This window comes from Prionailurus viverrinus, chromosome B3, assembly GCF_022837055.1.
Source record: "Prionailurus viverrinus isolate Anna chromosome B3, UM_Priviv_1.0, whole genome shotgun sequence".
NCBI lineage: Eukaryota > Metazoa > Chordata > Mammalia > Carnivora > Felidae > Prionailurus > Prionailurus viverrinus.
The window spans coordinates 2,384,829-2,412,822 of NC_062566.1; the positions used below are offsets into that span (position 1 = coordinate 2,384,829).

General features: G+C 55.8%; 2 protein-coding genes across 8 annotated transcripts; both read right to left on the reverse strand.

Moving 5' to 3' along the window:
- Window positions 1–1,074: 1,074 nt before the first annotated feature.
- On the reverse strand, window positions 1,075–12,153 carry ISG20 (interferon stimulated exonuclease gene 20). 2 transcript variants are annotated; one of them, XM_047864348.1, is made up of 4 exons: window positions 11,897–12,149; window positions 11,359–11,610; window positions 3,031–3,231; window positions 1,075–1,314 (listed from the first exon to the last, which is right to left on the reverse strand). In XM_047864348.1, the coding sequence occupies exons 2-4, from the start codon at window positions 11,584–11,586 to the stop codon at window positions 1,228–1,230; spliced, it is 516 nt and encodes a 171-aa protein (XP_047720304.1). In that variant the 5' UTR covers window positions 11,587–11,610; window positions 11,897–12,149; the 3' UTR covers window positions 1,075–1,227. The 2 variants fall into 2 exon arrangements, with proteins under 2 accessions (XP_047720304.1, XP_047720305.1); XM_047864349.1 differs by lacking the exon at window positions 1,075–1,314 and adding an exon at window positions 1,778–2,876 and having other exon boundaries at window positions 11,897–12,153.
- Window positions 12,154–16,438: 4,285 nt separating this feature from the next.
- Window positions 16,439–24,992, reverse strand: AEN (apoptosis enhancing nuclease). Of its 6 annotated transcripts, none has more exons than XM_047864315.1 (5): window positions 24,915–24,959; window positions 23,666–23,855; window positions 19,698–20,325; window positions 19,060–19,260; window positions 16,439–18,503 (listed from the first exon to the last, which is right to left on the reverse strand). In XM_047864315.1, the coding sequence occupies exons 3-5, from the start codon at window positions 20,259–20,261 to the stop codon at window positions 18,267–18,269; spliced, it is 1,002 nt and encodes a 333-aa protein (XP_047720271.1). In that variant the 5' UTR covers window positions 20,262–20,325; window positions 23,666–23,855; window positions 24,915–24,959; the 3' UTR covers window positions 16,439–18,266. The 6 variants fall into 6 exon arrangements, with proteins under 6 accessions (XP_047720271.1, XP_047720272.1, XP_047720269.1 ...); XM_047864316.1 differs by lacking the exon at window positions 24,915–24,959 and adding an exon at window positions 24,444–24,872; XM_047864313.1 differs by lacking the exon at window positions 24,915–24,959 and adding an exon at window positions 24,159–24,872.
- Between the last annotated feature and the right edge of the window lie 3,002 nt (window positions 24,993–27,994).

Sequence of the window (27,994 nt, forward strand, 5' to 3'; positions counted from 1 at the left end):
CTCTCAGCTGCGGCCGCACGTTCAATCACCTGATGCTTAGCGGTGGCTTTCACAGCGTGGTCCTGGGCCTCCAGCATCAGTGAGGATCTTGTTAGGAATGCAGATTCTGGGGCCCCACCCCAGTCTGGCTGAGTTGGATAGTCTGGGGGTGGGGTCCGGCACCCTCCAGGTGATGCCGATGCTTGGTCAAGTGTGAGAACACGGTGCTTAGGGACTGGGGTTGCTTAAAAAGCATCTCAGGTGCCTGAAGTGTCCTCGGCGCCAGAATCACCTGCCCCCCTCCCCCCAGGGTAATTCTGGTTTGGAGGGACCCTGCCATGGATTAAAAGTACCAACTCTGCATCTGCTGCTTCCGACGAGCAGCGACTGCTCTGGTGTGCACCCTCCTCCCCACACGCCATGCACGCCCTTCCGTCAGAGGTCAGGGACCCACAGCAGAGTGCAGTTGCTCTCCCTGGGGTCTCCCAAGACAATAACCCCCAGTTACTGACGTTTGCTGGGTGCTCAAGCTATGACAGGCGTGGTGCTAGGGGCTTTGTACGCAACGTCTCACGAGAACCCTGGGAATTGTTGGAATCCCCCATTTTACAGATGGAGAAACTGAGGCACAGAGCCATCAAGTCACTCGCTCTGGGTCACACGGCTCCTAAATGCCAGAGCCCGGAGTCCAGCCTCGTTCTCTCTGACTTCAGAGTCCCCTGCCTTTGCTTCCTCGTTTTACAAGAGGAGGGGCAACTTGCTGAAGGTCACTTCGGGTAGCGCCCCCCACAGTCTCTGTACCTCGGCTTCCGGGCTCACCAGGGCCTTGGCACCCATTCCAAGATGACACGGACCGACCTCTGAGCCGGGTGCCACTCCCCTGGGCATAAGCGCAACAGGAAAAGGGAGGCAGAGGCAAGGGCATTGTTTAGCTGCATACCACCTAGATTCTTCAAGGATTCCAGATTATTAAAGAGACTGACATACGCTCCCCAGCCCCCCATTCCAGCCCCGTCTTCCCTGTTGTCTAAGCCTCACGTGGACCACGGCCCGTCACCGTGACCCGGCTCCGAGAAAGGCAACAGGAGTAGCCACTGAGGTAGCAGAAAAAATAAACCATTTTACTACTAAAGAAGCGTTTTCCAAAAGCAGGGGAGTTGCTGTCCCGAAGAGAAGAAGACCCTGGGGGAGTCCCTGCGGCAGGGGCTGGCTGGAGCTGCGGTCACCCAACCACCAGGCCGGCAGCCCTCAGCGGGCCCGAATTTGCAGGGAGATTCGGTAGAGCTCCATCGTCGCCCTGGCGTCTTCCACCGAGCTGTGTCCAAACTGGCTGTTCTGTAGACACATGGACAGAGCGGGGGGGGGGGGGCGGGGGGGGACTTGGGGTAGGGCTGAATGCAGAGACCCCCTGTGACCTGGGCCTTCCCCGCCTGCACCCCGGTTTCCCGGGCCCTGAGGGGGGTCGGTGGGTGAGCGTCCCCAGGCTTCTGACACCCTGGACTCTGCAGATGGCTGGAACAGGCCCGGCTTCTCCTGTCTGACCCAGAGCTGGGGCACTAGGCCCAGGCATGGCCAGGCACAGCTTCCAGCATCCGGAGAACCAGGCTGTGTCCTCGAGGTGCTTATAATCCGGTGAGGGGAGGAGGGGCTGCAGACACACAGACACAGAGGGAGCTCCAGGGGACCAGGCGAATATAAAAAAAATACTCCAGGGCACCTGGATGGCTCAGTTGATTAAGCCCCGACTTCGGCTTAGGTCATGATCTCACAGTTCAGGGGGTTCGAGCCCCGTGCCCGGCTCCGTGCTGACAGCTTGGAGCCTGGAGCCTGCTTCTGATTCCGTGTCTCCCTCTGCCCCTCATGCTCTGTCTCTATCTCAAAAATAAATATATGTTAAAAAATTTTGTTTTCAAATGCCAAAATGATGTTTCTAAATGCTACTTGCTCAGCACTTGGGTGAATCCACGTGCTGTGTATTCTGTCCTCCGTCCTGCGTGCCACAAGGCTAACGGAGGGGTCCAAAATCAGGCTCGTCCCCTGCTCCCTCCCCAGTTCCTGGTGCCCTCCCCTCCCCGCCCTCCTCCACTAAGACTCACCCTTCAGATTCCTGCAGACCTTCTTTCCTTCATCCCTTCCGGCTAATGGGCCACCCTCCCTCAACCCAGGATTTCCTCAAGCACAAGGCCAGCCCTGCTCAGCCCTGCGTCTCCAGCATCCTGACCAGCCCGGCACAGAGTAGGTGCTAATAAATACCTCCCCCACGTGGACCCGTGGCTGCTGGTGTCGGGCCCACCTCCCTCGGCCCTGCCACCTCCGTGAGCCCCCAAGGACCCCCCCTTCTGGGCCTCGCCGGAGACTACGAGTGCCGAGAAATGGGGGCTCCGGGAGCAGCAGCAGCCCTGCCTGCTGGGAGCTGTGTGTAAATACCACCGCTCCCTGGAAAAGATCTGAGGGCTGCGTTTTACCCTATTCCAGAGGCCCGCAGTGGGATTAAACGTCAGTTATGGGGCGCCTGGGTGGCTCAGTTGGTTAAGCGTGGGCTCAGGTCAGGACCTCAAGGTTAGTGAGTTCGAGCCCCGCATTGGGCTCTCTGCTGTCAGCACGGAGCCCGCTTGGGATCCTCTGTCCCTTACCCCCCTCTCTCTCTGCCCCTTCCCCGCTCACACTGGCTCTCTCTCAAACATAAACATTAAAGAAAAAAACTTCAGTTACCCACAGAGTAACTGGCTGGAGTTTAAAAACAAACAAGACCTATATTGGGCGCTAGGCTCCACCAGCACGTCCCGGGGTCACCTCTGGAATGAACCTCCTGCGCTGGGTACTCGTCCAGGGCCGGCTGCTTGGGGAACCCCGAGGCCAGCACCCCTCCTCGCTGGCAAGCACACAGCCTCTCAAGGCTGTGGGGGAGACGCAGAGCGCCTTTGGGGTCCAGGGCTGGTTCTGGAGCCCCTGGGGATGGTGGGCGGGCCCTGGGGGGTGGAGGGGCGCGGGCCCTGGGGGGAGGGGCCAGCCGCCCCCCCCCCCCCCCCCCCCAAGCAGGCAGGTGCTCACCTGGATGCGCCGGCCGAGGAGGCGCTCGCTGAGCACGCGGAGGGAGACGCGCTCGCAGTCCTGCAGGCCGGCCTCCCGCCACAGCAGCCTGTCCACCGACGTGTCATAAACGGAGTAGTCGTTCATGTTCTCCTTCAGCGCCTGGAAGTCGTGCTTCAGGTCGTGGCCCACCACCAGCTTGCCCTTCAGGAGCCGCAGGATCTGTGGCCAGGGAGACGTGCGCCCCGCACATCACACGGGGTCCTCCGGGCGGGTCTGGGCCGCCTGGGGGTCCTCGCGGTACCGGAGGAAAGCAGTCCCTCCTCGACTTGCTGTGTGGCTCTGAGCAAGCTGTCTTCCCTCTCTGGGCTTCAACCCTCTCTATCATCTGTATAATGAGGGGGCTGGACCGGGCCTCTCCTCATGCACGAGTAACGACAGTGGCACCTACTGAGCACGCCCGTGTGCCAGGCACTTATCTAAGCACGTCCCCTGTGCCACCCTGTCAACAAGCCTGCTGTGACAAGCAGATGAATGACTTCCCGAAGCTGCCCGCGCCTTAAACCCCAGAATCCGGAGGACCTTACACGCGGAGAGAAGTTAAAGCTGCAGGCGGGCTTTGGGGTGCAAGGTGAGAGATGATCTGGGCTACCCACATGGGCCCAACGGAATCGCAAGGGCCCTTCCAGGTGGAGGGCCCTGATTTGCCCTGAGAACCTGACCTGCTCCTGCTGGCCTTGGAGGAGGAGGAGGGCGCCCCCGGCGGAAAAGGCGAGGAACGGCACTCCGCCGCAGAGCTTCCGGAAAGGAACACAGCCCTCCCCACACTTTAATTTCAGCCTTTGAGACCCGGGTCAGACCGTGGAGCTGTGGGACCGAAGGAGAACCCGTTCGTGTGGCTTTAAACCACTAAGCCTGTGGTTTTGTAGAAAGCAGCCGTAAAAAGCTAACGCAGCCCATGTTTTGCGGATGAGAACAAAAAAGTGGAAGCACCAAGAGTGAAATAATTTGCCCCCGGTTACTCTTCATGATCTTAAAGCAAGTTTGCGGATTCCTTGACTCCGGCTCACGCAAAAGATGGAGTTCAATTGAATTGAATATGGGCCGGCCCGTGTGACTTCTGACTTCTCTGAGGGCCAGTGTCCCAGCAGCCCGGAGCCGCCCGGAAGCCACCGTGCTGGAGGGACCACTGGAGGCAGAGAGCAGAGTATGAGGGGCCCCAGGCCAGCCACGGGATGGGTAGGCAAGCCAACCTCCCGAGGTTCCAGCTCTGGGCCTGCCGGGTGCCTCTGCCTCAGCCCAACGACTGTCCCCATCCGCCCCTGACCAGACTGCAGGTGCAGGAGCAAAGTAAATATTGACATTGTTTGAACCACCATGTTTGGAGGCGATTTGCTAAGCACCATTAGATAACTGGGATGGCCACACAGCTGGTTAGTGGCAGGGCCAGCCTTCAGAGCCAGCGGACTGCCCGTCACGAGCACACTTAGGAAGAGCAGGCCTGCTCCTGGCGTCCACCAGCCCAGGGGCCGAGCTTCAGGGAGTAACCGCTAAAGTACCCAAGCCTCCCATCTGGACTCCGTCTGCACTCCCCTCCCATGGTGGCCCTGGGGACAGCCTCCTACCTACGGCCACACAGGCCCCCCTTTCTTTACCTGGGCTGCCACTGGAGGAGGATGGACGGGGGCTCTGGGGCAGAGCTGTGTCGGGCCCCAGCTGGAGGGGCATCTTGGGGCTCAGGCCCCCCTCTGGACAGCTCTCCCGTAGCTTCTGGCCTGTCTTCTGTGCCTGGGGAAGGAGACTGCCACCTGGCTGACACCCTCCCTGCCCTGCTTCTGTTTCTGGTGGCCTTCTGAGACATCATGGGGGACATTGGTATGCTCTCCCTTGGCGACCACAGGATCATTGGGGCCACTCTGCAGAAGAGGAAGCCAAGGCTCAGAGAGATGAGGCGACTTGTCCCTGGCCACAGTGGTGGAAGCAGGGCTCCGTCCATCTACTGTCAACAGGCAACGTCACCCCACCCTGTTCACATGGCTTTGTCAGGGCCTCCTCTGGACGGAGCCCTCGCCTAGGGCCTGGGGAAGCTCTCCTGAGGAATGGACCGTGCTGGTTCCAGTGGACGTTTGGGGTGGGAGTCACCTGGTGAACCCAGAACTTTGGATTTCACTTTTTTTTCAATGTTTATTTATTTATCTTTGAGAGAGAGTGAGCAAGAGAGTGGGGGAGGGACAGAGAGAAAGGAAGACAGAGAATCCCAAGCAGGCTCCGCACCCAGCTCAGAGCTGGCCGCAGGGCTCAGCCCCACGAACCGTGAGATCATGACCTGAGCCGAAATCAGCAGTTGGACGCTTAAGCCCCTGAGCTGCCCGGGCGCCCCTGGATCTCACGTCTCTAACAGGTGGGGCTGGTGTTGCTGATCTAGAGGTCACCTGAGTCCTACTGTGGAGGAAAGGGCCCCGCCAGCCCGTGGCAGAGGGGTGGCGCTCACAGGCCCCGCAGGGCAGCTGTGGGTCACACACCTTTTCTTGCTCACATTCTTTGTGTTCCCGAACAATGTGGCCTGTTTCCCCCAACGAGGAGCTGGCTCAGGCCCAGTTCACACAAAGCCCTGAGGGGCTGTCTGCCATCCCAGAAACTGGTGCACTGTTCCCAGGCGGAAGAGGACAAGAGTCATCGTGAGGTAGATTCCTGGGAAATTAATCACTTCCTGAGCCCCAGGGTCCTGGCAGGGGGTGGCTACAGTCAGCACCGCTGGGCTCATGAGGAGAGAAATAAAATGGGGGGAGGGGGGTAGACAAGCAGAAGGAATCAGGAAAAAAAGAGATGAGTCTATTTAGCAGAGAGATGTCAGCGATGTTTCAGGCCAAAAACATGCTGGGCACTGGGCACTGGGCAGAGAGGGACTGCTGGGACTTGCTGTGTGCTCTCATGGAGGTCACAGGCCATCTCTGGGCTTCGGTTCCCCCATTTGTAAGGCAAAGGCCTGGAGAGGTGAGGCCCATTAGCAGCCAGGACTCCCCCGACTTTCTGAGACAGGGCCGGGAGGGAAGAGGGGGGCCTGTCAGAGCCAGGGATGGGGAGAAGGTGCCAGCTGGCAGGACCTCAGGGCTTTGTGACCTGCTGGCCGCGGGACCTGCCCTCAGTCCGTTTCAGGAGTGCCAAACACAGGGGGCGGAGACTCGAATTCCTGGAAAGAACTGAGTGGGGAGGAGGGACAATCACCCATCTGCTGCTCTCACAGCGCCAGGCCAGACCTCTCAACCCGGGTATTCTGATTTCCATGTCCCAGAGGAGGGGCCTGGGGACCAGAGAGGTGACGGCTGGTGACTTGAGAGCTGCAGTGAGGTGTCCAGACCTGCCTGACCCCATCACTGTTATTATAACTGTTATTACCACCTGCTGAGAACCTGCTCCAGCGTCATTAATGGCGGAGCGGAGAGCCATGCTGGGCCCGGGGCAGCGCCCAGATTTCCCGGATCGGGGACGTGGCCCCTACAAGGCCGGGATGATCACACCGTCTTACCAACAGGGAAAGGGGGCTACAGAGCAGCGCGTACCCGTGTCACACGGCAGGGTAGCACCAGGACCAGTGGCCTGTGTCTGCCCGGAGGGTCTTTCTACTGCAGTGCCACTCTTGTTCCAAGTATTCCCCGGATGTTCCTGGTCGGGAAAATCACCTGGGGCCCTTATGAAAAATCTAGAGGGCCAGGCCTTACTGTCATCTTCAAGAGTGGCCTCAGTCTCCCCTTTCCTCCTGTCCCCTGCCCAGTTCTGCAGGTGGCCCTGCCCCAGCCTGTTCCCCGCACCCCCTAAGACTGCTTATGCCAGGGGAAACCTGGACGGTGAAGTCACCCTCCTCCATCTGGCCAAGCCCCAAAGACACCTGCCCCAGAGACACCTGAGCAGGGGCGGGGCCCCAGCAGGAGGCACTTGGCCCAGTAACTCCTTGTTCACAGGCTACTGTGGCCTCTCTTCTGTCTGCGTTTCCCTCCTAAACCGGGATGCTTCATGGGATTCAGCTCTTTTGTTTGCCAACTAAAACTGTAATTATCCCTCCCCAAGCCTGGTCAGAGGGTAGATGCGACTTAGTGTACCAGGTTAACATGAAAGGAGCATTAATTTACAAAAGTAAGTTACACGCCATTAAAAATTACAATTAGGAAAACAAAACAAAACAAAACAAAACAAACAGCATTAATTAACTCACCAGGTGAGAGCCCCGAATCTGAACACTGAGTTGTATCACGGCTTGCTGTGTGTCCTTAAGCAAGTCACTGCCCCTCTCTGGACCTCAGTCTCCTCCTGGGTTCTCTTCTGAGCTGGCAGCCTGATTCATGGGGCTCTATAGGCCAGTTTCTCAACTTCCACACTTTCTCTTGGTGTGTGTGGCTGGGGGAGGGGCCGTCCCGTGCATTAGAGGATGTTTGGCACTATCCTTGGCCTCTACCCCCTGGATGTCTGTAGCAGGCCCCCTGCCCCACTTGTGGCAACCAGAAATGCCTCAGATAGTGAGACATTTGTCCCTTGGGGGGCAACACCCACTCCACATTGAGAACCGCTGCTCTAGATGATGTCAGACCTAGAGATTTCGGAAGGTAACAAGCGATTACTTTCCACTATGAAAGTAATGTAACCGGACACCTGGGTGGCTCAGTCAGTTGAGCGTCCAACTTTGGCTCAGGTCAAGATCTCACGGATCATGAGTTCGAGCCCCGTGTCGGGCTTTGTGCTGACAGCTCAGAGCCTGGAGCCTGCTTCAGATTCTGAGTTCAAGCCCCACTTCGGGCTCTGTGCTATCAGCGAAGAGCCTGCTTCTGATCCCTGTCCCCCCTCTCTCTCTGCCCCTCCTCCGCTTGCACTGTCTCAAAAATAAACATTAAAAAAAAAGGTAACGTAACCACTTTAACAAAAATAAGAATAAAAAACAGGAGGGGGGATCCCCTGCACAATCTCAGTGCCCTATGGTAGCAACCCTCCAGGGTGGACTGTGGGGGGGCTTAGTGGATCCCCAGAAGCCCGCTGGCTGCCATGGCCGGTCTATGGCTCACCACTGGCAGGACCCAGTCACCACTCCTAGGGGAGGAAGAGACAGGTTGGTGAGCAGCCTCTGAAAGTTGCCTGCGTGAAACCAAAGCCTGGCGAGCCCTAATCTCACCTGAGAGGCGTCACCTGGCGCGGGAGGCAATGACAGGCTTCTTCCCTTTGGGAGCTCTTCACATCTTGGGGCCCATGAGCCCGGTCTCTGTCTCTGGGATTAGAACGCTATGGGCGATGGAGTGGGATCAAGCGGCCTTGGTGTCCCGGTTCATGCAAACAAATGACAGCCGTTGCCTTCTCCCGCCCGGGCTCAAACGTGGGGTGCCTAGCACTGTCCCACGCATATACTGGATGCTCAGCATTCACGGAGCGTGTATACACGTGGATCGTGGGATCGGAACATCCCAGAGCAAGCTCTGGAGCCAGAATTTGAGTCTCTGCTCTACTCCTTCCTTGGACAGTTGGCTCAGCCTTGTGCCTCAGTTTGCTCATCTGTCAAATGGAGTAATGACACTGGTTAACTACTTCCCGGGGTTGTTGTGGAGAGTAAAGGCAGTGGCATGTGGAAAATACTTAGAATGGCTCCAGGACACGGTGCTGGATACGCCCATGCTGCTTCGTCACCCCTGTGCTGTAGATGTGCCTCCTGAAGGCACAGAGAGGTTTAGCAACGAGCCAGAGGACACAGAGCCACGTCCAGACAAGTTCTAAAGACAGTGCACTTGCTCTCCACCTCCCAGGCTGTGTGTGTATCACTGCATCTTAACAGCAAAGGCCAGCACGAGGGCAGAGGCGATTTCGTTCCATGCCGCTGCCAGAACTCTGTATTTTGTGAAAATCGGTTCAACTGTAGTCCCCCAAACATTCTCAGGGTACCTTCTGTGTGCAAAGCACACCATCCAATCTGGGGGCAGATAGAGTACACAGCAGGAACGTGGAACGAGGCGGGCCATGTGTGTGGACAGACAAGCTTTAAAGTACAGGGGCCGGGGTGCCTGGGTGGGGGCCCGGGCGCCTGGGTGGCTCAGTCAGTTAAGCGTCCACTCAGGTCATGATCTCACGATTCGTGAGCTCAAGCTCCGTGTCAGGCCCTGCACTGTCAGCAAGGAGCCTGCTTTGGATTCTCTCTCTCTCTCTCTCTCTCTCTCTCTCTCTCTCTCGGCCCCTTCCCTGCTTGCTCTCTCTCTCTCTCAAAAATAATAAACAAAAATAAATAAATAAATAAATCACAGGGGCCACAGCCAGGAGAACTGGAGCCCCCCACTACAGAGTCCAGTGTGGGGAGGTAGGGGTGATGGACAGGGTGGGGAAGGGCATCATGAAGGACTCCTCTGGCCTGCACCAGGGGCAGGGATGGGAGAGGGCAGGGGGAGGGGCTTGGAAGAGCACTGGCTGGATGATGGCTGAGCTGTAAGGGCAGGCAGGAATGGCAGGTGGGTAGGGTTTGAACGGCCATGAGTGTGTGCTGGGGGGACCTCAGGCAATGGGGAGCCATGGGAGGTATTTGAACACTGGCGGTGTTCAGCCACGTGTGGCTGGAAGCCCCCTGTTGGACACACAGCCCTAGACTTTTGAGCCTGAGTTCTGAGTCCTGACCACATCTAGTTACCTAAAACTTTGTGAGTCACTTAGTCTTGTGGGTTGAATTGTGTCCCCCCGCCCCCGCCCCTGCCAACAATTCCTGTGTTGAAATCCTACCCCTAATAGCTCAAAATGTGACTTATTTGGAAACAGCTTCATTGCAGGTGTAAGTACTGGTCGTCCGGTCATTAGGGTGGGCCCTAATCCGATATGGCTGGTGTCTTCATAAACGGGAAGTGGGGGACACAAAACAGGCACACAAGGCAATCGCCATTCGAACAAGAAGGCAGATATTAGGGTGATGCTTCTACAAGCCGAGAAACACCGAAGACTGCCAGCAGACCCCCAGGAGCTGGGACAAAGATGTAGAACGGACTCTCCCTCACAGCCTCAGAAGAGACAAATCTCTGCTACCGCCTTGAGCTCAGACCTCCTGCCTCCAGGACTTTGGGACAGTACATTTCTGTTGTTTGAGCCCCGCAGTCCGTGCTACTCCTCCATGGTGGCCCGAGCAAACCAATACACTTAGTTCAAGCAGGCCTCAGTTTCCCCATCTGCAACATGGGGATAACAGACGCTCGAAATAGCTAACATTTTTGGAGTCCTTACGTAATACAGGCGCTCCCTCTAGGCGCTTTCTCAAGCCTCACACTAATCCTATGAGGTTGCTGCTGCTATCGTACCCAGTTTCTTTTCCAGGTGGGAGAAACTGGGTGCAGAGAGGCCGCCCAGGTAACTCGCCCAAGGAGCTGCTAAGTCACCGGCCGAGATTCAAAACCGGCCCCTCCCAACTGTGAGTTACCAGCTCCTGGGAGGCCTCGAAGCAGGCCATTCGGGAGGCGTGAGTGAGCTCCGGGCGGCCAGTGCCCAGGATTGCACCCGGCGAGTAGCCTGCGCTCAGTAAACAGTGGCTACCGCCGTGGGTTTCTCTGCAGCGCCTGGAGCCTGGCACGCACGCAGTGTGCAGAGTTGGGACGGACCGCGGTCCCCTCTGTTCTTCAGGGACTTCCCCGAGCCCCGGCAGCCTAGATACTGATGAGTTTACTCGCCCCTCCAAACCTTCCCAGAAGGGACTAAAGCAGGTGCTAGACTTTGCTTCCCGTCTGGTGATTCAGAGAAACAGAAACAGAAACAGAAAGCGGAGACTGGAAAAGTCATCACAACAAGGTGAGGCAGGAGGGTGGGAGGTCCTGGGGCCACACGCTGACCTCTAGCCGACGGTAGGGCCCTACTGTGCGGTCTGGGAACAAGCTCCCAGAGCCTGGGGGTGGGTGAGGGGGGGCTCTGGCCTGTTCTTCAAGACCTGGGGCCTGCTACCAGGGCCCAGCCGGCGAGGACCTCACTTTCCTCATTTCCTCACGGGGTTCGCCAGTGGCAGCTCAGGGCAGAGCAAAGAATCACGCTGTGGGGGGCATCAGGGGCGCTCAGTTCCCCCCATCACAAGACCAGCAAGGTGGACCTGATGCCCTGAAGGCTGCTCCCAGACGTGAGTCTAAGGTTGTCTGATGGAGGAAGGCTGCTCAGGGACATGAAGAAGACACCAACAGGTTTCTCCGTGCCCTAGTCATGCAGAGGCGGAGGGGGGAATCTTCCACGGCTGGGGTCACAGGTCCTAGATGTGGCACCTGGACGAGGTGCCGGGAAGCGTGTGTGCGGATGGCGGGCAGCTGTCCGCAGGTTCCCCTCCCCCCTCCCCCCGGCCCGGCTGGCACGCCGCCCTCCACTCACCTCCAGCCTGGCCACGGCAAATGGCGTGGCCTCCTGCATGTGCCAAGGTGTGATCCCACTGATCAGGGTCCTGTAATCGGTGATCTCCCCTTCTGGCCGGATGAACTTGTCGTAGAGCACGGTGCCGTGGAGGTCCACGAGGCTGCAACGAGCCAGGCCACTCTCCCCTCGGGGCCCCAGCCCCACCATCTCGCAGTCCATGGCCACCACCTCGGTGCCGCTCTCCATGTGTCACCAGGACCCACAGACGCGCTGGACAGGGGAGGCGGGAGGGGCATCACTCGAGGGCCGACCGAGGCCTCGGGGGTCCTCGGCCACCACCCAGCCAGCCTGTCCCCTCTGCCCTGTCTGTCACGAACGCCATCTGGCAACAGGGGAAGCTGGCCCCTTGCCACCCCGCCCGGCTTCCTCAGCCCGGCGGTCCCAGGGCCTCTGGTCTGGCCCAGCAGCCTTGGGACCGCTGGGCCCCCTCCCACCCGCTCCCCTGGCCGCGGCCCTGCAGAAGCGCCTTGGCCTCGCCGTCCCAGCCCCCACTCACCTGCCCACCTCTGGTGCCTTCGGCTCACGTCTGCCTCTCTGGTGCCCCTTCTCAGCTACTGCACTTGCTCTTAGCTGTGACTCATCTCTGACTTCAAGCCGGGAATCCTGACTCTGTTTCAGTTTCTGGTTTGTTATCAGGCGGTCAGGGGTGGGAGGCCGGGGCAGGGCGGGGCAGGGCTGCTCCTTAACTTCGGGCTGCTGGCAGGTGGGGGGCCCAAGGGCCTGAGTCACCACGGACAAAGCTGGCAGGTTCCATGTCCCCATGTCTCGCCTTCCCCCCCTCCCCCCCCACCACACACTTAAGTGCTCAAAAGAGCCCTCCCCTCCTCAGATGATGCCGCTGACGTGGATGCAGCAGATTGCCACATTTTTCTTTCCTTTCTCACCCTCCGCCTGCCTGTAGAATAAACATCCCCAGGATGGGAGCCCAAGGAATGTCCCACAGCTTCCGGGGCCATTACCAATCTGACACTCTGTGAGGTCTCCCATGGGGGCAGGGGGAGCTGGCTTGTGGGACATTGAGGCTATTCATAGGAAGGGCATGGGAGGTTGCGGTGTGAGTAGGGCTAGCCTCACCCTCCGACCCAGGAAGCCAAGCAGGCAAGGAGGGAGCCCCTAGAGGCTCCAGTGCTTTGGGGGTGCCTCAGAAACGACCATCTGCCTGCCCTCAACGGGCTCTGCCTCCAGCTGGGTTGACACTATTTGAGGACAAGGAAAAGAAAGCCTGGAAGGAGCCCCCAGCAGCCCAGCCGTACTTCCTAGGGCTAGACCCACTCCCAGGCTCCTGACCTCTTACAACAGTGCCTGCCACGTAGAGCGTTCAGTATTTATTGACTAGATGAATGAGTTACAGCTGGGACAAAAACAGAAGCCAGTTTCAGTGAGGAAGTCGTCACCATATTCTGCGGTGAGATTCTTGCCCCTTGGAGCTCGCCTCCAAGTTATCTATCCCTTTGTTCCTTCTCCCTTGGCCTCCCACTGAGGCCTTTTCTGGCCTCTATTTAAAAACTGTACCTCGAGGCACCTGGGTGGCTCAGTTGGTTAAGCATCCAGCTTCGGCTCAGGTCATGGATCTCGAGGATCATGGGTTCAAGCCCCATGTCTGGCTCTGTGCTGACAGCTTGGAGCCTGGAGCCTGCTTCGGATTCTGTGTGTGTCTCTGTCTGTCCCCCCCACCCCCACCCCAACCCCTGCTCACACTCTGTCTCTCTCTCTCAAAAATAAAGATTTAAAAAAATTTAAAAACTGCACTTCAAAAAATTAAAAATACAACCACCCTACCACCCAACAATGACACCACTAGGAATTCATCCACAAGATACAGGAGTGCTGATGCATAGGGGCAGAGGTACCCCAATGTTTATAGCAGCATTTTCAACAATAGCCAAATTACGGTAAAAGCCCAAATATCCATCAACTGATGAATGGATAAAGATGTGGTTTATATATACAATGGAATACTACTTGCCAGTGAAAAAGAATGAAATCCTGCCGTTTGCAACAATGTGGATAGAACTTGAAGGTATTCTGCTAAGTGAAATAAGTCAGTCAGAGAAAGACAGATACCATGTGTTTTCAGTCATATGTGGATCTTGAGAAACTCAACAGAAGACCATGGGGGAGGGGAAGGGGAAAAATAGTTTCAAACAGAGAGGGAGGGAGGCAAACCATAAGAGACTGTTTAATACAGAGAACAAACTGAGGGTTGATGGGGCGTGGGAGAGGGGAAAATGGGTGGTGGGCACTGAGGAGAGCGCTTGTTGGGACGAGCACTGGGTGTTGCATGTAAGTGATGAACCACGGGAATCTACCCCCAAATCCAAAAGCACGCTGTATACACTGTATGTTAGCCAATTTGACAAAAAATTATGTTTTAAAAAAACCACAACTGTACCTCCAATCCCTTCTGGGTTTCCTCTGTAGGAATAGTTAGCATCATCTGAAATCCCATGTACTTTACTTGCTCCTCTCCTCCTCCCCCTCTGCTTGTTTTGCTGCAGGGCGCCCGACACCTGCACCGAGAGAACCCCCCGGATCTGTGTTGCATTTTTTCCCAAGGCCTTGGGCACGCTGAGGTCAGACAGGGGCCCTCTGACAGCCTAGGGGAGAAGCCCCTGGCCCCAGGCAGGGGGATGGGTGGGGGGAAGAGCTTGGAAGGGAGGCTTCCCGGGTTTAACCGGTGTCACCCGTCGGCCAGGCCAAGGCTGCAGCCCTCAGGTCAAGTGACAGCAGGAAAGTCCCTCAAGGCAAACCTCTCAACCTTACAAGACACACATCCTGCCTCAGTCGACCCACCTGTGACCGTACAGGGTGGAGAGGCTGCCACTGGGTGGCACCAAGCATGGGCTGCAGGCTGAGAGTGGATGATTCCTAACAGCGGGTAGGACACCGCTCCCTATAGGCACCCTGACCTTCTGTCTCAGCGGGCGTGTGCTCAAAAATGTGCCTGTGTGGACTTGTAAGGCATATGTGGCAGGTAGGACCAGCTCACTCAAATGGCAGCAACTTGGTGTGGTTCAATTTAATACATGTAAAACTGCAAACGGAACACGGTTTTCAAAAGAAACACAGGGCGCCTCGGTGGCTCGGTTGAGCGTCCAACTCCTGGTTTCGGCTCAGGTCATGATCCCGGGGTCATGGGATGGAGCCCCGAGTCAGGCTCCGTGCTGAGCATAGAGTCTGCTTGAGATTCTTTCTCTCTCTCTCTGCCCCTGCCCTGCTCGCACATGCGTGCTCTAAAAATAAAACAGTAAGATAATATAAAATAAAATAAATAAAATTAAATTAGGGGCGCCTGGGTGGCTCAGTCGGTTAAGCATCCAACTTCGGCTCAGGTCATGATCTCATGGTTTGAGTTCAAGCCCCGCGTCGGGCTCTGTGCTGACAGCTCGGAGCCTGGAACTTGCTTCCGAATCTGCGACTCCCTCTCTCTCTGCCCCTCTACCGCTCACACTCTGTCTCTTAAAAAAAGAAATAAATGTTAAAAAAAATTTTTTTAAAGACACAAAAAGTGAAAAAAACTCCTATATGTCAACAGACACGCAAAGAGATGTTCAAGATCTCTAGTTATTAGGGAAACGCAAGTTGAAACCAGAATGAGATTATCACCCCACACCCGCTAGGATACCTACCAAAAAAGATAAACGAGTAAGACCAAAAAACAAAAACAAAACAAAAGCCAAAAACCCCAGAAAATAACAAGTGTTGGTGAGGATGTGAAGAAATTAGAAAGCTTGTGCATTGGTGGTGGGAACGTAAAATGGTACAGCCTCCATGGAAAATAGTATGGCCGTTCCTCAAAATATTAGATACAGAACTATGATACGATCCAGCAATCTTACTTCTAGGTATACACCCCGAAGCACTGAAAGCAGATTCCAAAGACACATTGCACACCTGTGTTCACAGCAATGTCACTCACAACTAAGCAGGGGAAGAAAGCCAAGTATTCACTGAGGGGTGACTGGATAACCAAAATGTGGTACATGCACCCAAATGATTATTCAGCCTTAAAGAAAGGAAGGAGATCCTCCTGCATACTAAACATGAATGAACTTGGAGGACCTTACACTAAGTGAAATAAGCTAATCACAAAGACAAATACTGGACGATTCTACTTCGATGAGGCATCTAGTAAACATCATAGCAACAGGGATGCCTGGGTCGCCCAGTCGGTTGAGTGTCGACTTCGGCTCAGGTCATGATCTTGTGGCTCGTGGGTTCGAGCCCCGCGTCGGGCTCTGTGCTGACAGTTCTCTCTCTCTCTCTCTCTCTCTCTCTCAAAAATAAACATTAAAATAAATTTTTTTTTAGTAAAAAAAAAAAAAATTCATAGAAACAGAAGGCAGATGGCGATCGCCAGGGGCGGAGGGGGGAGGAGGGAGTGGGGAGTGAAGTGTGAAATGAGCAGTTTCAGTTTTGCAAGACGAAAAAGCTCTGGAGATTGTACAATGATGTAAATATACGTAACACCACTGAGCTGTGCACCTAGAAATGGTGAAGACGGTAAATTTTATGTTATGTGTATTTAATCACAGTCAAAACCAAAAATTGTCTTAAAAAAGTGAGTACACAGTTTCAGCAGAAGCAAATTAAATAAACTTTATGCTCTACAATAGGGCAGTGATAAAATTTTAAAAAATAGGGGCGCCTGGGGGCTCAGTCGGTGAAGCGTCCGACTCTTGGTTTCGGCTCAGATCATCACCTCACAGTTCATGAGATCAAGCCCCACGTCGGGATCTGCACTGACAGCGCGGAACCTGCTTGGCTGCTTGAATTCTCCCTCTCTCCCTCTCTGTCCCTCCCCGGCTCATGCTCTCTCTCTCTCTCTCTCTCAAAATAAATAAGCTCAACAAAGTATTTGAAAGACATAAATTCTGTAGCTTTAGAATGTTCTTGCCACATCCCAAAGCATCATCTGGAAAGCCCCCACCTCAAATGCCAAAGCACCCAGCAAGACTCAGTGCTCCCACACCTCCCGGTCTCTCCGCCAAGCCACCCTCCCACCCCATTCGGAGAATTCAGAAAGGGCCACTTCATCCACGTTTCTCGTTGAGTTTTATTCCAGAACAACTGGTTTTACAACAAAGCTGATTTTAAAGCCAGTACATTTCTCTGCTGGTAACAGCTCCATCTTTCTTCAACCCACAGCCCCAAGAATGGAAGCTACGCCCCAGCTGGGAGTCTGGCGCCAGCTACAGACTATTAAGGACTCCAGAACAAAGCCCTGGAGCCAGGCCAGCAGAGGTCAGCGCCTCAGCCAGCTCCCTACTCTGCAGACGGCGAGGGAGCTGGTGACAGACAAGTTCAAAGTAGTGTGGTTTCAGCAGCGTCTCTCAGCTCCTGGCCCTGCTGCTTGGCCCAGACGGACACAGAAACCATCGTCAGCTTCCTGCACACAGAGGGACGCGGAGTAGACACAGGTCACACGGCCGCAGGGAGAACCCGGCACTTCTAGGTTGTGTCCATGGCTGGCCCGGTGCCCCACCTGCTGGAACAGCTAAGCAAGGAAGGACAGTCCCCGTCTGGGCCGAAGCCACTCAAGCCAAGGGGCGTGTTCAGGTGTGACCCAGAAGAGGCTGACAGTGACCCTTGAAGAAAAAATAGCTGCTCCCACCGACCTCGGCTTGCGAAGTGCCAGGCACTGTGCTAAGCACTTAGCGTCCCCCCGTGACAGTCCTGTGAGGTAGGTTATATCATTATCCCCATTTTACAGACAAGGAAACGGGCTCAAGAGTGAGGTCACAGACTTGAGGTCTCAAAGCTATTAAGTGGCAAGCCAAGATGGGGCTCAACGGTCTGTGTGGACCCGAGCTCTTGGTTGAACCTCAATACCCCCAAACTGCCCTTTAGGAAACAAGGAAAGACGGGTGGGAGATGAAATCCTGACAGAGAGCAGTTCTAGAAATTTGGAGAAAACCCAATAACCACAAGGACTGTGGATCAAAGTGCCTGAGGGGACCCCAGCCCGGGTGCGGGTGCACTGCATGGCTGCCACTGCCCGGCCCTATCCCCAGGGGACACCCACTCTGCTCCCCTGCACACCGCTGGTCTTGCTCTCGATAAATAAGGTCCCTTGGGTGCGGTTCTGCACAGGGGTCCCGGGATTCAAGCTGCTGTCTTGTTCCTCAGGCTTGTGCTTAAGGGAGCCTCGTGCTGGATGGGCAGGAGAAATGCCTGATTTGGGTCAAAATTAGTATGCCACACTCCCCACCCAAAGCCTATCGGCTTTCGTCCTCCCACCAGTGCCTGGTGACTTCTGGTGCCAACACCCCATGAGCCTGAGAGCCCTGCCATGCCATCGTAGCCTCGCGCTGGGTTCCCACTACGGCTACAGCCAGAGTTCCAGTTCCGAGAGAAAGCGAAGGAGGGCCCCGTAGAGTGGCCTTCACTCTACAGATTCAGGGCATACTCCTTCTGAACCTGACGTGCCTGTGGAGGACGGGGCAGAGGACAACAAGAGGGCTTTACCAAGTCACTGAGCTGAACTAACACCCCAAGGAGGAGACATCATCCCTATAGACAGCGCAGCCTGGGGGCGGGGAAGGCCAGTGACAGCCAGGACCGTCTGTGGCACACTCCCTCCCCTGGCTGGGTCCTCACAGCTTGCCCACCTGACGTTTTCACGGTGTCTATGATGAAGCACCATTAGCGACCACGGGGGTGGGGACAAAGTGCCCGCGGTAGCCCTGGGGAGGGGAGGGCCACATCGTGGGCAGAGGGAGTCAGGAGGACCGGTGGTCCCAACCCCCGGGTGCCGGCAGCGGGCTAGCGGCACCCTGTCCTGCCCAGGACGCGGTGCCCGGGGCTTGCCTGGCCCCCATGCACCACTCGCCGCCCTCGGAGGCTGCCCGGGAGCCTCCCTGGCCTCACTCGCCTCTGTCCTGTGCGTCCCCCGCTCCTCCGCTGGGGCCCTGGGCCAGGTCCTCCGGCCAGTACCGGTCCTCCATGTACTGCTCCGTGTCTGTGCCGCTGTCGGGCTCCCGGTCCTCCGGGCAGGCGGGGAGGCTGCTGGCCTCCTGCTGCTCCCACTGCACCTCGACCAGCCGGTAGAGCTCCATGGCCGTCACGGCGTCTTCCACTGACGAGTGGCCGTGCCGGCCAGCCTGCGGACGACAGTCCCCGTCACTGCCTGCGGGCCCCGAACGCGTACTCTCCGAGCGGCTGCGTGCAGCTGGGGACTGGGCGGAGGGCGAGGGTGCCGCTCAGACAGAAAAGCTCAGCCATCGCACGGGCCCCATGCCACCCTGCTCCGCTGAGCCCACGTCCTCAGATCTACACCCGCTAAAGACCTCCGACTTCAAAGGCCTGGAGGGCAGGTGGGGAAACGCGGAGGGCAGTGGGAGCAAGGGTCACTGGCTGCCCCCGAGGAAGGCTCCATCCAGCTCTCCAGCTGCGCGATGGGAGCTCTACATGCAACATGCATGGGGACAGAGTGGAGGTGGGCAGGGGGCGGATCTGGAAGACAGCAGCCTGCAAGAGCATGGACACCGGGGAAGGACGGGGGAGAGAGCACCCCGGGGCTGCCTGCAGACGCGACAGCCTGCGCTTTACCCGTGTGCCCTGGACGGGGGAGGAAGCGGGACCGGAGCCTGGAGGCACAGCCCCGGCTGGGGCCCCCAATCACTGCGGCCACCGGCCACCTGCTCCCGTGCCACGTACCTGGATCTTCTTGTGCAGCAGCTGCAGGGCCAGGTCCTTCAGAGAGACCCGGGTGCGCGTATGGAGGCCAGGCCGCTGGAGCAGGTTGGGCACGTAGGTGGTGTCCCGGGTCTGGCTCCGAGGGTGGACGTACTTGAGGGCCTGGAAGTCGTTGTGTAGCGCGTGCCCCACCACCACCTTGCCCTTCAGGAGCTTGAGGATCTGGGAGCGGAGAAGGGAGGTGGGAAGTCCCCACGGTCACGCTGCCAGCCTCACCGCTGGTGCCCAGATCCCGCCGAGGGGTGGCAGCATGGGGGGCGGGGGAGCCACGAGCTCCAGTCAGCCAAGCTGCCTCCAGTTTGAACCCAGGCCCTCCCAGTCGCTACGACCCAGGGCCTACTTCAGCTCTGTCCCCGGTACAGGTGCTCTCCCCACGGGAGCATGAAGGGAAGGCACGCGTGGGGTACGTCTTCTAGCTCCTCAGTACGAGCAACCCCTTCCTGCTGGCACAGGATTCTTTGCAGAAGGAAGCCACAGTGTAGGCAAGTTAAGTAACTTCCCCGAAGTCTTTTGTTTCCACCGGCTAAGTGGTGGCTCAAACCCAGGGCTGCCCTTTGCTGGCCATCAGCCATCACACAAGCCCCCACCTCTGCCCTCACCTCTTTCTGGGCCACCTGGAAGGGGATGGCTGTGCGCATGTGCTGTCGAGTGATGCCACTCCAGCGAGTACGGTAGTCCACGATGGGCATCTCCGGCCGGATGTACTTATCGTAGAGGACGTCGCCGTGGTAACTCACCACAGAGCAGCGGGCCAGCTCACTCACCCGCCCGCGGGGCCCCGTGCCCACCATCTCGCAGTCGATAGCCACGCACTTGCTGGGCCAGGGCGCTGTGGATTCCCTGGGCGTGGGCTTTCGGCTGCACGAGGCCCCTCCAGATTCATTCCTTGGACGCTGCATCCTGCTGCTGGTGGCTTCGGAGCCCGGCAGTGCCTCCGGCCGTGCCTCCGGCTGTGCCTCCAGCCGTGCGGGCAGTGGGGAGGATCCCAGCCCTGCGGGCGTGCTCAGCAGCCCCTGCACCTGCAGCAAGGCCTTCCGGGCCATGAATCGCTGGTGCTGTCGGCTCCTCGTCTTGTGCTTTCTCCGAAGCACATCCTTGGCATTCAGGCCAGCCAGGGAAGGGCACAGGCGCTGGGCAGACTCAGGGCCTTCCCGGGGTACCATTCCAATAAGCTCACCGCCGGGGTCCAGCGAGGCCCGGGAGGTAACGTGCCAGCGGGGCAGCGCTCTGCAGAAAGAACACAAGTGGCAGAGGGGCTGGGTGAGAACTGTGCCCCTCTGCCGGGCTGCCCTACAGCCCTGTGCTGTCTCAGGCTCCCAGGCCGAGTCGAAGACCTTTACAAATAAGCAATGCACTCAGGTCAACCCCACATGCAAATCACGGTTCTGAGTACTTTACAGGGAATCACTAAATATTCCCAACCCGAACAAGTATTATTATCCTTGTAATCACAGGCAAGAGAACTGAAGCAGAGAGACTAAGTAACCTGCTCAATTAATAAGAGACAAGAACTGATATGGACCCAGAGTCCAAGGTCTCAACTTCCAAGCCATAGCTTACCTCCAGTAAGCATTGGCATCAAAAATTTGTAGAAAGCTAGGAGTGCCCTGGTGGCTCAGTTGGTTCAGCATCTGACTTCAGCTCAGGTCATGATCTCAAGGTTTGCGAGCCAAGCCTTGGATTAGGCTCTGCACCGACAGCTCAGAGCCTGGAGGCTGCCCCCGATTCTGTCTCTCCCTCTCTCTCTTTACCCATCCTCCACCATTCATGCTCTGTCTTAAAAACAAACTTAAAATTTGTTAAGAAAGGTATACTTTTGAGAAAAATAAGGGTTCCCAAAATAGTAGTGTGTGTGTGTGTGTGTGTGTGTGTGTGTGTGTGTGTGTGTGTGTATAATCCCAGTTGTTTGTTTTGGCTTTTTTTACTGTTTATTTATTTATTTTGAGAGAAAGAGAGCATGAGCAGGAGAGGGACAGAGAGAAATGGAGACAGATAATCCCAAGCAGGTTCTGTGCTGTCAGTACAAAGCCGTTCAACACAGGGCTCGAACCCACAAACTGTGAGATCATGACCTGAACCAAAATCAAAAGTTGGATGCTTAACCGACTGAGCCACCCAAGTGCCCCCAAAATATGGTAATTTATTAAATGACTTTCTACTTCACAAATCACAAGAGCACGCGCAAACATTTTTCAACAGCTGGGCACGTTGTGAGGTCACCGTAGGCTGTGGGCAGCAGCGTGATGGTAAACCTGCTCAGCTTACAAAGCGGAAACAGAAAAGGCCCTGAGCAGCAGTGTCTGCAGGTCTCCGGGGCCCCAAGCTCTCCATCACTGAACACCAGAAAGGCCTGCAGTTCACAGGGGGCTGCAAATCCCATGCAACAAGGCCAGCAGCCGCCCAAGAGCGGGGGACCTAGGGGGCACCTAGCTCGGAGAGCTTCACCTCACCCGCTAAATCAGCCGGTACGTTGTTAACAGACCAGAAAACCAGGACTTTCAAGCAGGCAGAGCAGGATTTAACTCAGCTCTGGACGGAGCTCTGCTGAGCTTCAGGCGGCTTGCATGCGAAATGGCCCTACCACCTTTCCTGTTGAAGACACAACACACGTGTGCTGTGATCTGCATACACTGTATACAGTAGGGGCTTAATAACTACCTGCTTCCTTTCCCCCAGAGAGGTTTTTCTTGTATGTTTATTTATTTATTTAGAGAGCGTGCACGCACACAAGAGGGAGAGGGGCAGAGAGACAGGGAGAGAGAATCCCAAGCAGGCCCCGCACTGTCAGCACAGAGCCCGACACCTGAACTCAAGAAACGGGAGATCATGACCTGAGCCAAACCGAGCGTCAGATGCTTAACCAACTGAGCTACCGAGGTACCTCTCCCCCAGAGAGGTTAAGACTCTTCTCCTGGTTGGTAACGAACTCTTCCAAGGTCAAAGCTGCCTCAGCCTGGACTCACTGCCCATCCCCAGCCACAGGCCTTCCTCTTGCCTCCAGTCCCCCTCACATATGTCCCCTGTCCTGTCTACATCTTTCAGGAAGTCCTGCTGGAGCAGCCCTTCATTCCACTGGGCCGCCTGAGGCTCCTTGGGGTCCCAACCGGGCTCCAAGAAGTTTCATCTCACTGCAGAGACAGGGACAAAGCACAGGGTGTGTGCAGGGCTGGGTCAGAAGTGCCAGGGAAGCAGAACGTGCTGAGGATGATTCTGGAAGACTTGCCAGAAGAGATTAAATCTAAGTGAAGGAAAAACAGTAACCCTCGAGGTGACAGGGAGACAAATTAGTGGCCATGTTTGGTGCAAAGGCCTGAAAGGAAAGGAGCCCAGGGTTGGGGAAGGAAGAGGGGCCCGTGAGCAGACGATGACGCTGGTGGGCAAATCACAGCCGGGGGAACTGTCCCTCCCCCCTTTCTACTACTCAACCTTCTGTCCCCACTCTGAGAAGGCTATCGTACACTTCGGTGGCCCTACTCTAAGCTGGTGTCCCCAGGCTGATCTCTGCTGATCGACTGAGGGAGTCCCAGAGCACCCAGGGAAGTCACTGAAATACTGCACAGTAGCCCTAAGCCCAGACATTTATAGTCTAGCTGGGGAGCAAAGAAAGTCATTCCTCTACTCCTAACAGCACAATCAGAGACGGGTCCGCTACACTTTCAGGCAGTAGTTACATATGGTCCAGCTCAAAGTGCTTGAAAGGCAGGCACAGAGCCTTGTGTGTCTCCGCCCCTTCCCTATCAGCCAGCCCAGGCCCCAGCATATAGCGGGTCCTCTTCAGAAGTGCATGAAGGGAGCTGGAGCCGGGCCTGCTATCTGCCAGACCGTGGGGATGCCGGAGCTGGAGGTGACTGGGAACTCAGGGAGCTCCCGGTGTGGCAAGGAGACAGGCAGCCAGACACCCACCAGGGTGGGCTCAGGGGTGGGAGAGGTGAACTAAGGACAGGCTGGCCTGGCCAAGGTGACTCACCGGGCCAAGTACCGGACAGACAGAAGCGCTGGGTTAGTGCAGCCTGGCAGTGGAAGCACATTTTGAAGAGTTTCAGGAAAGTCTGCCAGGAGTACAGAAAGGGGAGGGCATCCGGAGAAAATGCAGACACGAAGTCCAGGAGGTCTGAGAGGGCAAGAAGGCGGTGCAGCGAGTGAAAAGGAGGTAGGGGGTGAGGAGACGGTGGAGGGCGAGAGAGCACTGTGTCTGGAAGGTGCTGAAAGCATGGGCTCCGTCCAGGGATTGACGCGGGAACAGGAGCACGACTGCCTTATAGGAGGAGCTCTGGAGAAGAGTCTGAACAGGAGCAGAGATTTAAGAGGCGTGGGGAGGAGTGCTACTCCGCGACACCAGGCCAGGGCGAGGCACGGTGCCCCATCCTGACTCATCGTCCCTCTGGCTTGCTCATCTACTCCCCAAGAAGCCTTCTCCCTTTTAGACGTGCACTTAGCCATAATCTGCTTCTTCATCTCGACAAGTCACATAGGAGAGCCGACAAACACAGAACCTCAATTTGCCTCAGCCCGGCAATGGGGAGAACGGGACCTAGGAGGACAAACTCTGATGCTGCTAGAAACTGACCTCTGTCGGGGGGAGGAGGGCCCTTTCCCTTCTGAAAGGGCTCAGGGCCCTGCAGGTCAGGAGTGGCTTCCCTGACCCTTCTGGCAAGATGGTTTCAAAGAAACCAGAAATTTAAGTTGCCTGAGAAAAAGTGGCCTCATGCTTCGAGAGGTGGAGGCAGCCCTCTTCCATATGCCGGGACCTTGCTGACCTGTCAGAGACAACGATTAATTATCTAGGACTTGCCTCCCCTATCCTGGGCCCCCGACGGGAGCTCAGCCAGGCTGGAGACAAGTTTTGCTCAAATAACACAATTGTTTCAGTAAAGACAAGGTCCAATCCCCCTCCAGTCTGGAACCAGCTCTTCAGGGCTCGGCAGCCACAGGGCCTTCTTGTTGCAGGGGTTAGGGAGCCTTGTGGCCTAAGGGAAGGACCCCAGCACCCCAGCAGCAGAGGCCTCAGAGCCAAGGCCTCAAAGGAACCACGAAGTCCCAATCGCCGAGGGGCTACCAACCTGCTGGCAGATCAGGAAGACAGGGCGGGTGCAGGCCCACTTAGCGCTCGGGCATTAAAAGCTAGACGACCTGGACCGAGTCACCATCCCCTCGCCACAAAAGGAGAGTTTATTAAAACCGAGGGTTGAACCAGGCTTGGGGCTTCCCCAAAAGCAGTTAGAACGTCTGTTTAAAACGCCTATTCCCAGGCCTACCTGCCCCCCACTACCTGCCCCCACTATTCTAACTGCCATTTTGGGGAAGGGCGCCTGAGAATCTGTATTTCACCGAGCGCGCGACCTCACCCCCAAGCCCTGCTACGAATAATCGCCCGAATTTGAGCAAGTGTGGCTCGCTGAGATCCCCGTGGACTCCCAAGTTCTCGGCAGGGAAATGAGAGCCCGAGGGCCCCGTACGGTCGGCCCCGGCCGCCCGCGATCCCTGAGGATTCCCCCCGCGGGGGAGGCCCGACTTCTGCCAGGGAAGGACTCGGAAGGCGGTCACTCGCTGGCCGCGGCGGCCGGGCCGAGCCTGCCAGGCCCAGTCCCAGCGCCCAGCGCCGCCCCCCACAGGCCCCGGACCCCAGAGCAGGGCGGGGACCGGACACAGGCTGCGTCCGGGGCCAGGCCTCCACGCCCGCCGGGCCGCGAGGGCTGGTCGACCGGGCGCCCCTTGCCGCAGGCCGGGGTCGAACACCGCGCGCGGGGTCCTGCGGCCGGGAACACGCCGCGCCAGCCCGCCCCAGCCCGCCGTCCCCAACAGGGTCCCGAGATCACCTGAAGTGCGGCGTCTGTCCTCCCGCCCGCACGTGGTGCTCAGACAGCCTGCAGCTCCCACATGCCCGGGCAAACCCCGCTCCGGCTCCCCACCCATTGGCTCGCCGAACGGCCGCGCCCGCCTAACCCTTCTTCTGATTGGCCGGGAGCCTGGCTCGCGGCGGATAGGCGCAGAGCGGCAGAGGGGGCGGGGATTCCTAAAGGGGTGTGGTTTGGGTCCCGAGCCGGCCAGACTGGCTACAAATTTTAAACGAACCGGAGGAGACCGTGACCTCTTCTTTCCGGGGTCGCATTCCTCGGATCTGTGTCCCCCCAGCCCCGATCCACCCCGCTCCCTGGGTCGGGATGTGGCCTCCTAGAGCTCTGTACCCCCAAAGGCCGAATGACTTACAGAAGACACACCCACATTTGCAGAATGGGAATAATAGCCCCTACCCCTTGGGGGTCATAGGGATTCAGTGAAATAATATACGTGAGGGGTACTAAAGAGAGATTTTTAAAGTCAGGTTTGCTCCTTCGGGGCGCTAGTCTTTCATTTATCTCTTTGCAATACTTTATTCATAAGTACGAAGTTCCTGCTATGGCCTCAGCAATGGGATACACAGAATAAGCACAATCCCTAAAACTCCAGTTGCTCGAGGTCTGGCTGGAAAACAGAACGGTTAACAGAGAATTCAGTGCGACCAGAATAATAGCAAGAACAATAACCCTACGACCCAGCAATTGCACTACTTGGCGTTTATCCAAGGGATACAGGTGTGCTGTTTCGAAGGGACACATGCACCCCCTTGTTCATAGGAGCATTATCAACAATAGCCAAAGTATGGAAAGAGCCCAAATGTCCATCGATGGACGAATGGATAAAGAAGATGTGGTATATATATACGATGCAGTATTACTCGGCAATCAAAAAGAATGAAATCTTGCCATTCGCAACCACGTGGATGGAACTGGAGGGTATTATGCTAAGCGAAATTAGTCGGAGAAAGACAAATATCGTATGACTTCACTCATAGGAGGACTTTAAGACAGAACAGATGAACATAAGGGAAGGGAAACAAAAATCATACAAAAACAGGGAGGGGGACAAAACAGAAGAGACTCATAAATATGGAGAACAAACAGAGGGTTACGGGAGGGGTTGCAGGCGGGGGGGGGGGGGGGGGGGGGATGGGCTAAATGGGGGAGGGGCACTAAGGAATCTACTCCTGGAATCATTGTTGCACTATATGCTAACTAATTTGGACGTAAATTTAAAAAAATAAAAAGTAAAACAAGCTAAAAAAAAAGGTGATGGGGATTAAGGAGGGCACTTGTGTTGAGCAGTGGATATTGTTTGTAAGTGCTGAATCACTCAATTGTACACCTGAAACTAATATTATGCTGTATATTAACTAACTGGAATTTAAATAAAAGATTAAAAAAATAAAAAGGATATATACAAAAAATAGCAAGAATAATAATAAACAGTTCACATTTATTATGCAAGCACTACTGTATGCCAGGCAATACATATATAATATGTAGAAGAACCCCATGAAATATGTGCTATTATTATTTCTGTTTTACAGTTAAGGAAAGGGACACTTAAATTATTTTAATGGTTATTTATTTTTGAGAGAGACAAGAGTGCGAGCGGGGGAGGGGCAGAGAGCGAGGGAGACACAGACTCTAAAGCAGGCTCCACGCTTCGATCTGTCAGCACAGAGCCCAATGCAGGGGCTCAAACCCACCTACTGTGAGATCATGACCTGAGTCATGAGATCATGACCTGAGTCGATGTCAGAGGCTTAACCGACTGAGTCACCCTGGCGCCCCAAGGAAATTGACACTTTAAAGAAATTAAGAGGAAACAGCTAGGGTCCAAACAAAGACCCTTACCAAAACAGTCCTGACTCCGCCTAGCTCCGTCTTGTAAGCAGTAGTGACGTTGCAAAATACCCAGAAGGCCAGAGGTACATGTGCTCAGGAATCCGCTACTTCTGACCAGAGTAGATTTGAGGGAAGCAGGACACAAGACGAGACCACTAGGGAGGTAAGTCCTTCTACTCAGTCTCCTGAGGGCTTCGGGGAGCTGGGAGTTTAATCCAGAGCTGGTTCATTTGCATTTGGGGAAGCTCTCTCTCTGGCTGCAGTGTGGAGAGGAATGGATTAGGTCTGGAGAAAGAGGAGTTGGGGGTGATTGTGGATATTCAGGTAAGATAAGATCCTGGGGGCCAGAGTGGGAGAGAGGATAAAGAGCTTGGGACAGATTCCAGAGCTTCTTAGGCAACAGTGATAGGACAGAGAGTGGAAGGGAAGGGGGTGCAGAGGGGGATGTAAGGTCTCCAGACAAGGAGACTTTGTGAGAGCTAACTCTGGAGGCAAGGAGGGTTTTCAGGGACTCAGTATCAGGATATTCAACTCCCATGGGGCTGGACCTGAGCACATGCCTACAGTCCTTGTGGTTCAGCCTTGTGGTTCTCCCCTTGTGTAACCAGCTGTCTCCAGCTTTACAAAGGGAAGTTTCCCCGCACACACTCATTCTGAATCTTGCTCTGTTGCATTACCCTGGGAAATAAAAGTGGTCTCCAGGAGGGATAAACAGTAAGTCAGTTCTACCACAGATGGGTTATTACCGAGGAAGGGGCAAGAAACCCTTCTGCAAGTCAGGTGGTTTCTGATTTGCTTCCACTGTGATCTAAGGAGGATTTAATTAATTATGTTGTCAGCTAATAGGTCATTTAAAATATTTTGTTTTGAAGCTAGATAATTGTCAGGAATTAAAAGAACCGAGAGACACTAACAGAACAAACCTCCTTGTACTTCTCTCTACCTCTTATGTGAACAGTGTTCATCAGTGCTTACAAAAGGTCCAAACTCTGTCTCGTTCTTGGAAAAACTAATATTCATCCCTGGACCTATAAACTTACTGGAAAAATAACTGGCTCAATCTACCTCCTTAAGAGACAGATTTTCAACAGCACTTCTAATAAAAATATACTTTTTTATGTGTAAAGAGGATCTCTCTGGGACGCCTGGGTGGCTCAGTCGGTTGAGTGTGCAACTCTTGACTTCAGCTCAGGTCATGATCCCAGGGT

Excerpts from the sequence above, each read along its gene's own strand:
- ISG20 (XM_047864348.1), bottom strand. The coding sequence starts at position 11,586 with ATGGAGAGCGGCACCGAGGTGGTGGCCATGGACTGCGAGATGGTGGGG. Across the intron at positions 3,232-11,358 it reads TTGCCGTGGCCAGGCTGGAG|ATCCTGCGGCTCCTGAAGGG; the intron begins GTGAGTGGAGGG and ends CCCTGGCCACAG. Across the intron at positions 1,315-3,030 it reads TCCTCGGCCGGCGCATCCAG|AACAGCCAGTTTGGACACAG; the intron begins GTGAGCACCTGC and ends ATGTGTCTACAG.
- AEN (XM_047864311.1), bottom strand. The coding sequence starts at position 23,553 with ATGAAGAAGCAGATTATGGCTAAGTGCACGTCTAAAAGGGAGAAGGCT. Across the intron at positions 20,326-23,065 it reads TCTGTCCGGTACTTGGCCCG|AGCGCTGCCCCGCTGGCACG; the intron begins GTGAGTCACCTT and ends TTCTTTCTGCAG. Across the intron at positions 19,261-19,697 it reads TCCAGGTGGCCCAGAAAGAG|ATCCTCAAGCTCCTGAAGGG; the intron begins GTGAGGGCAGAG and ends CTCCGCTCCCAG.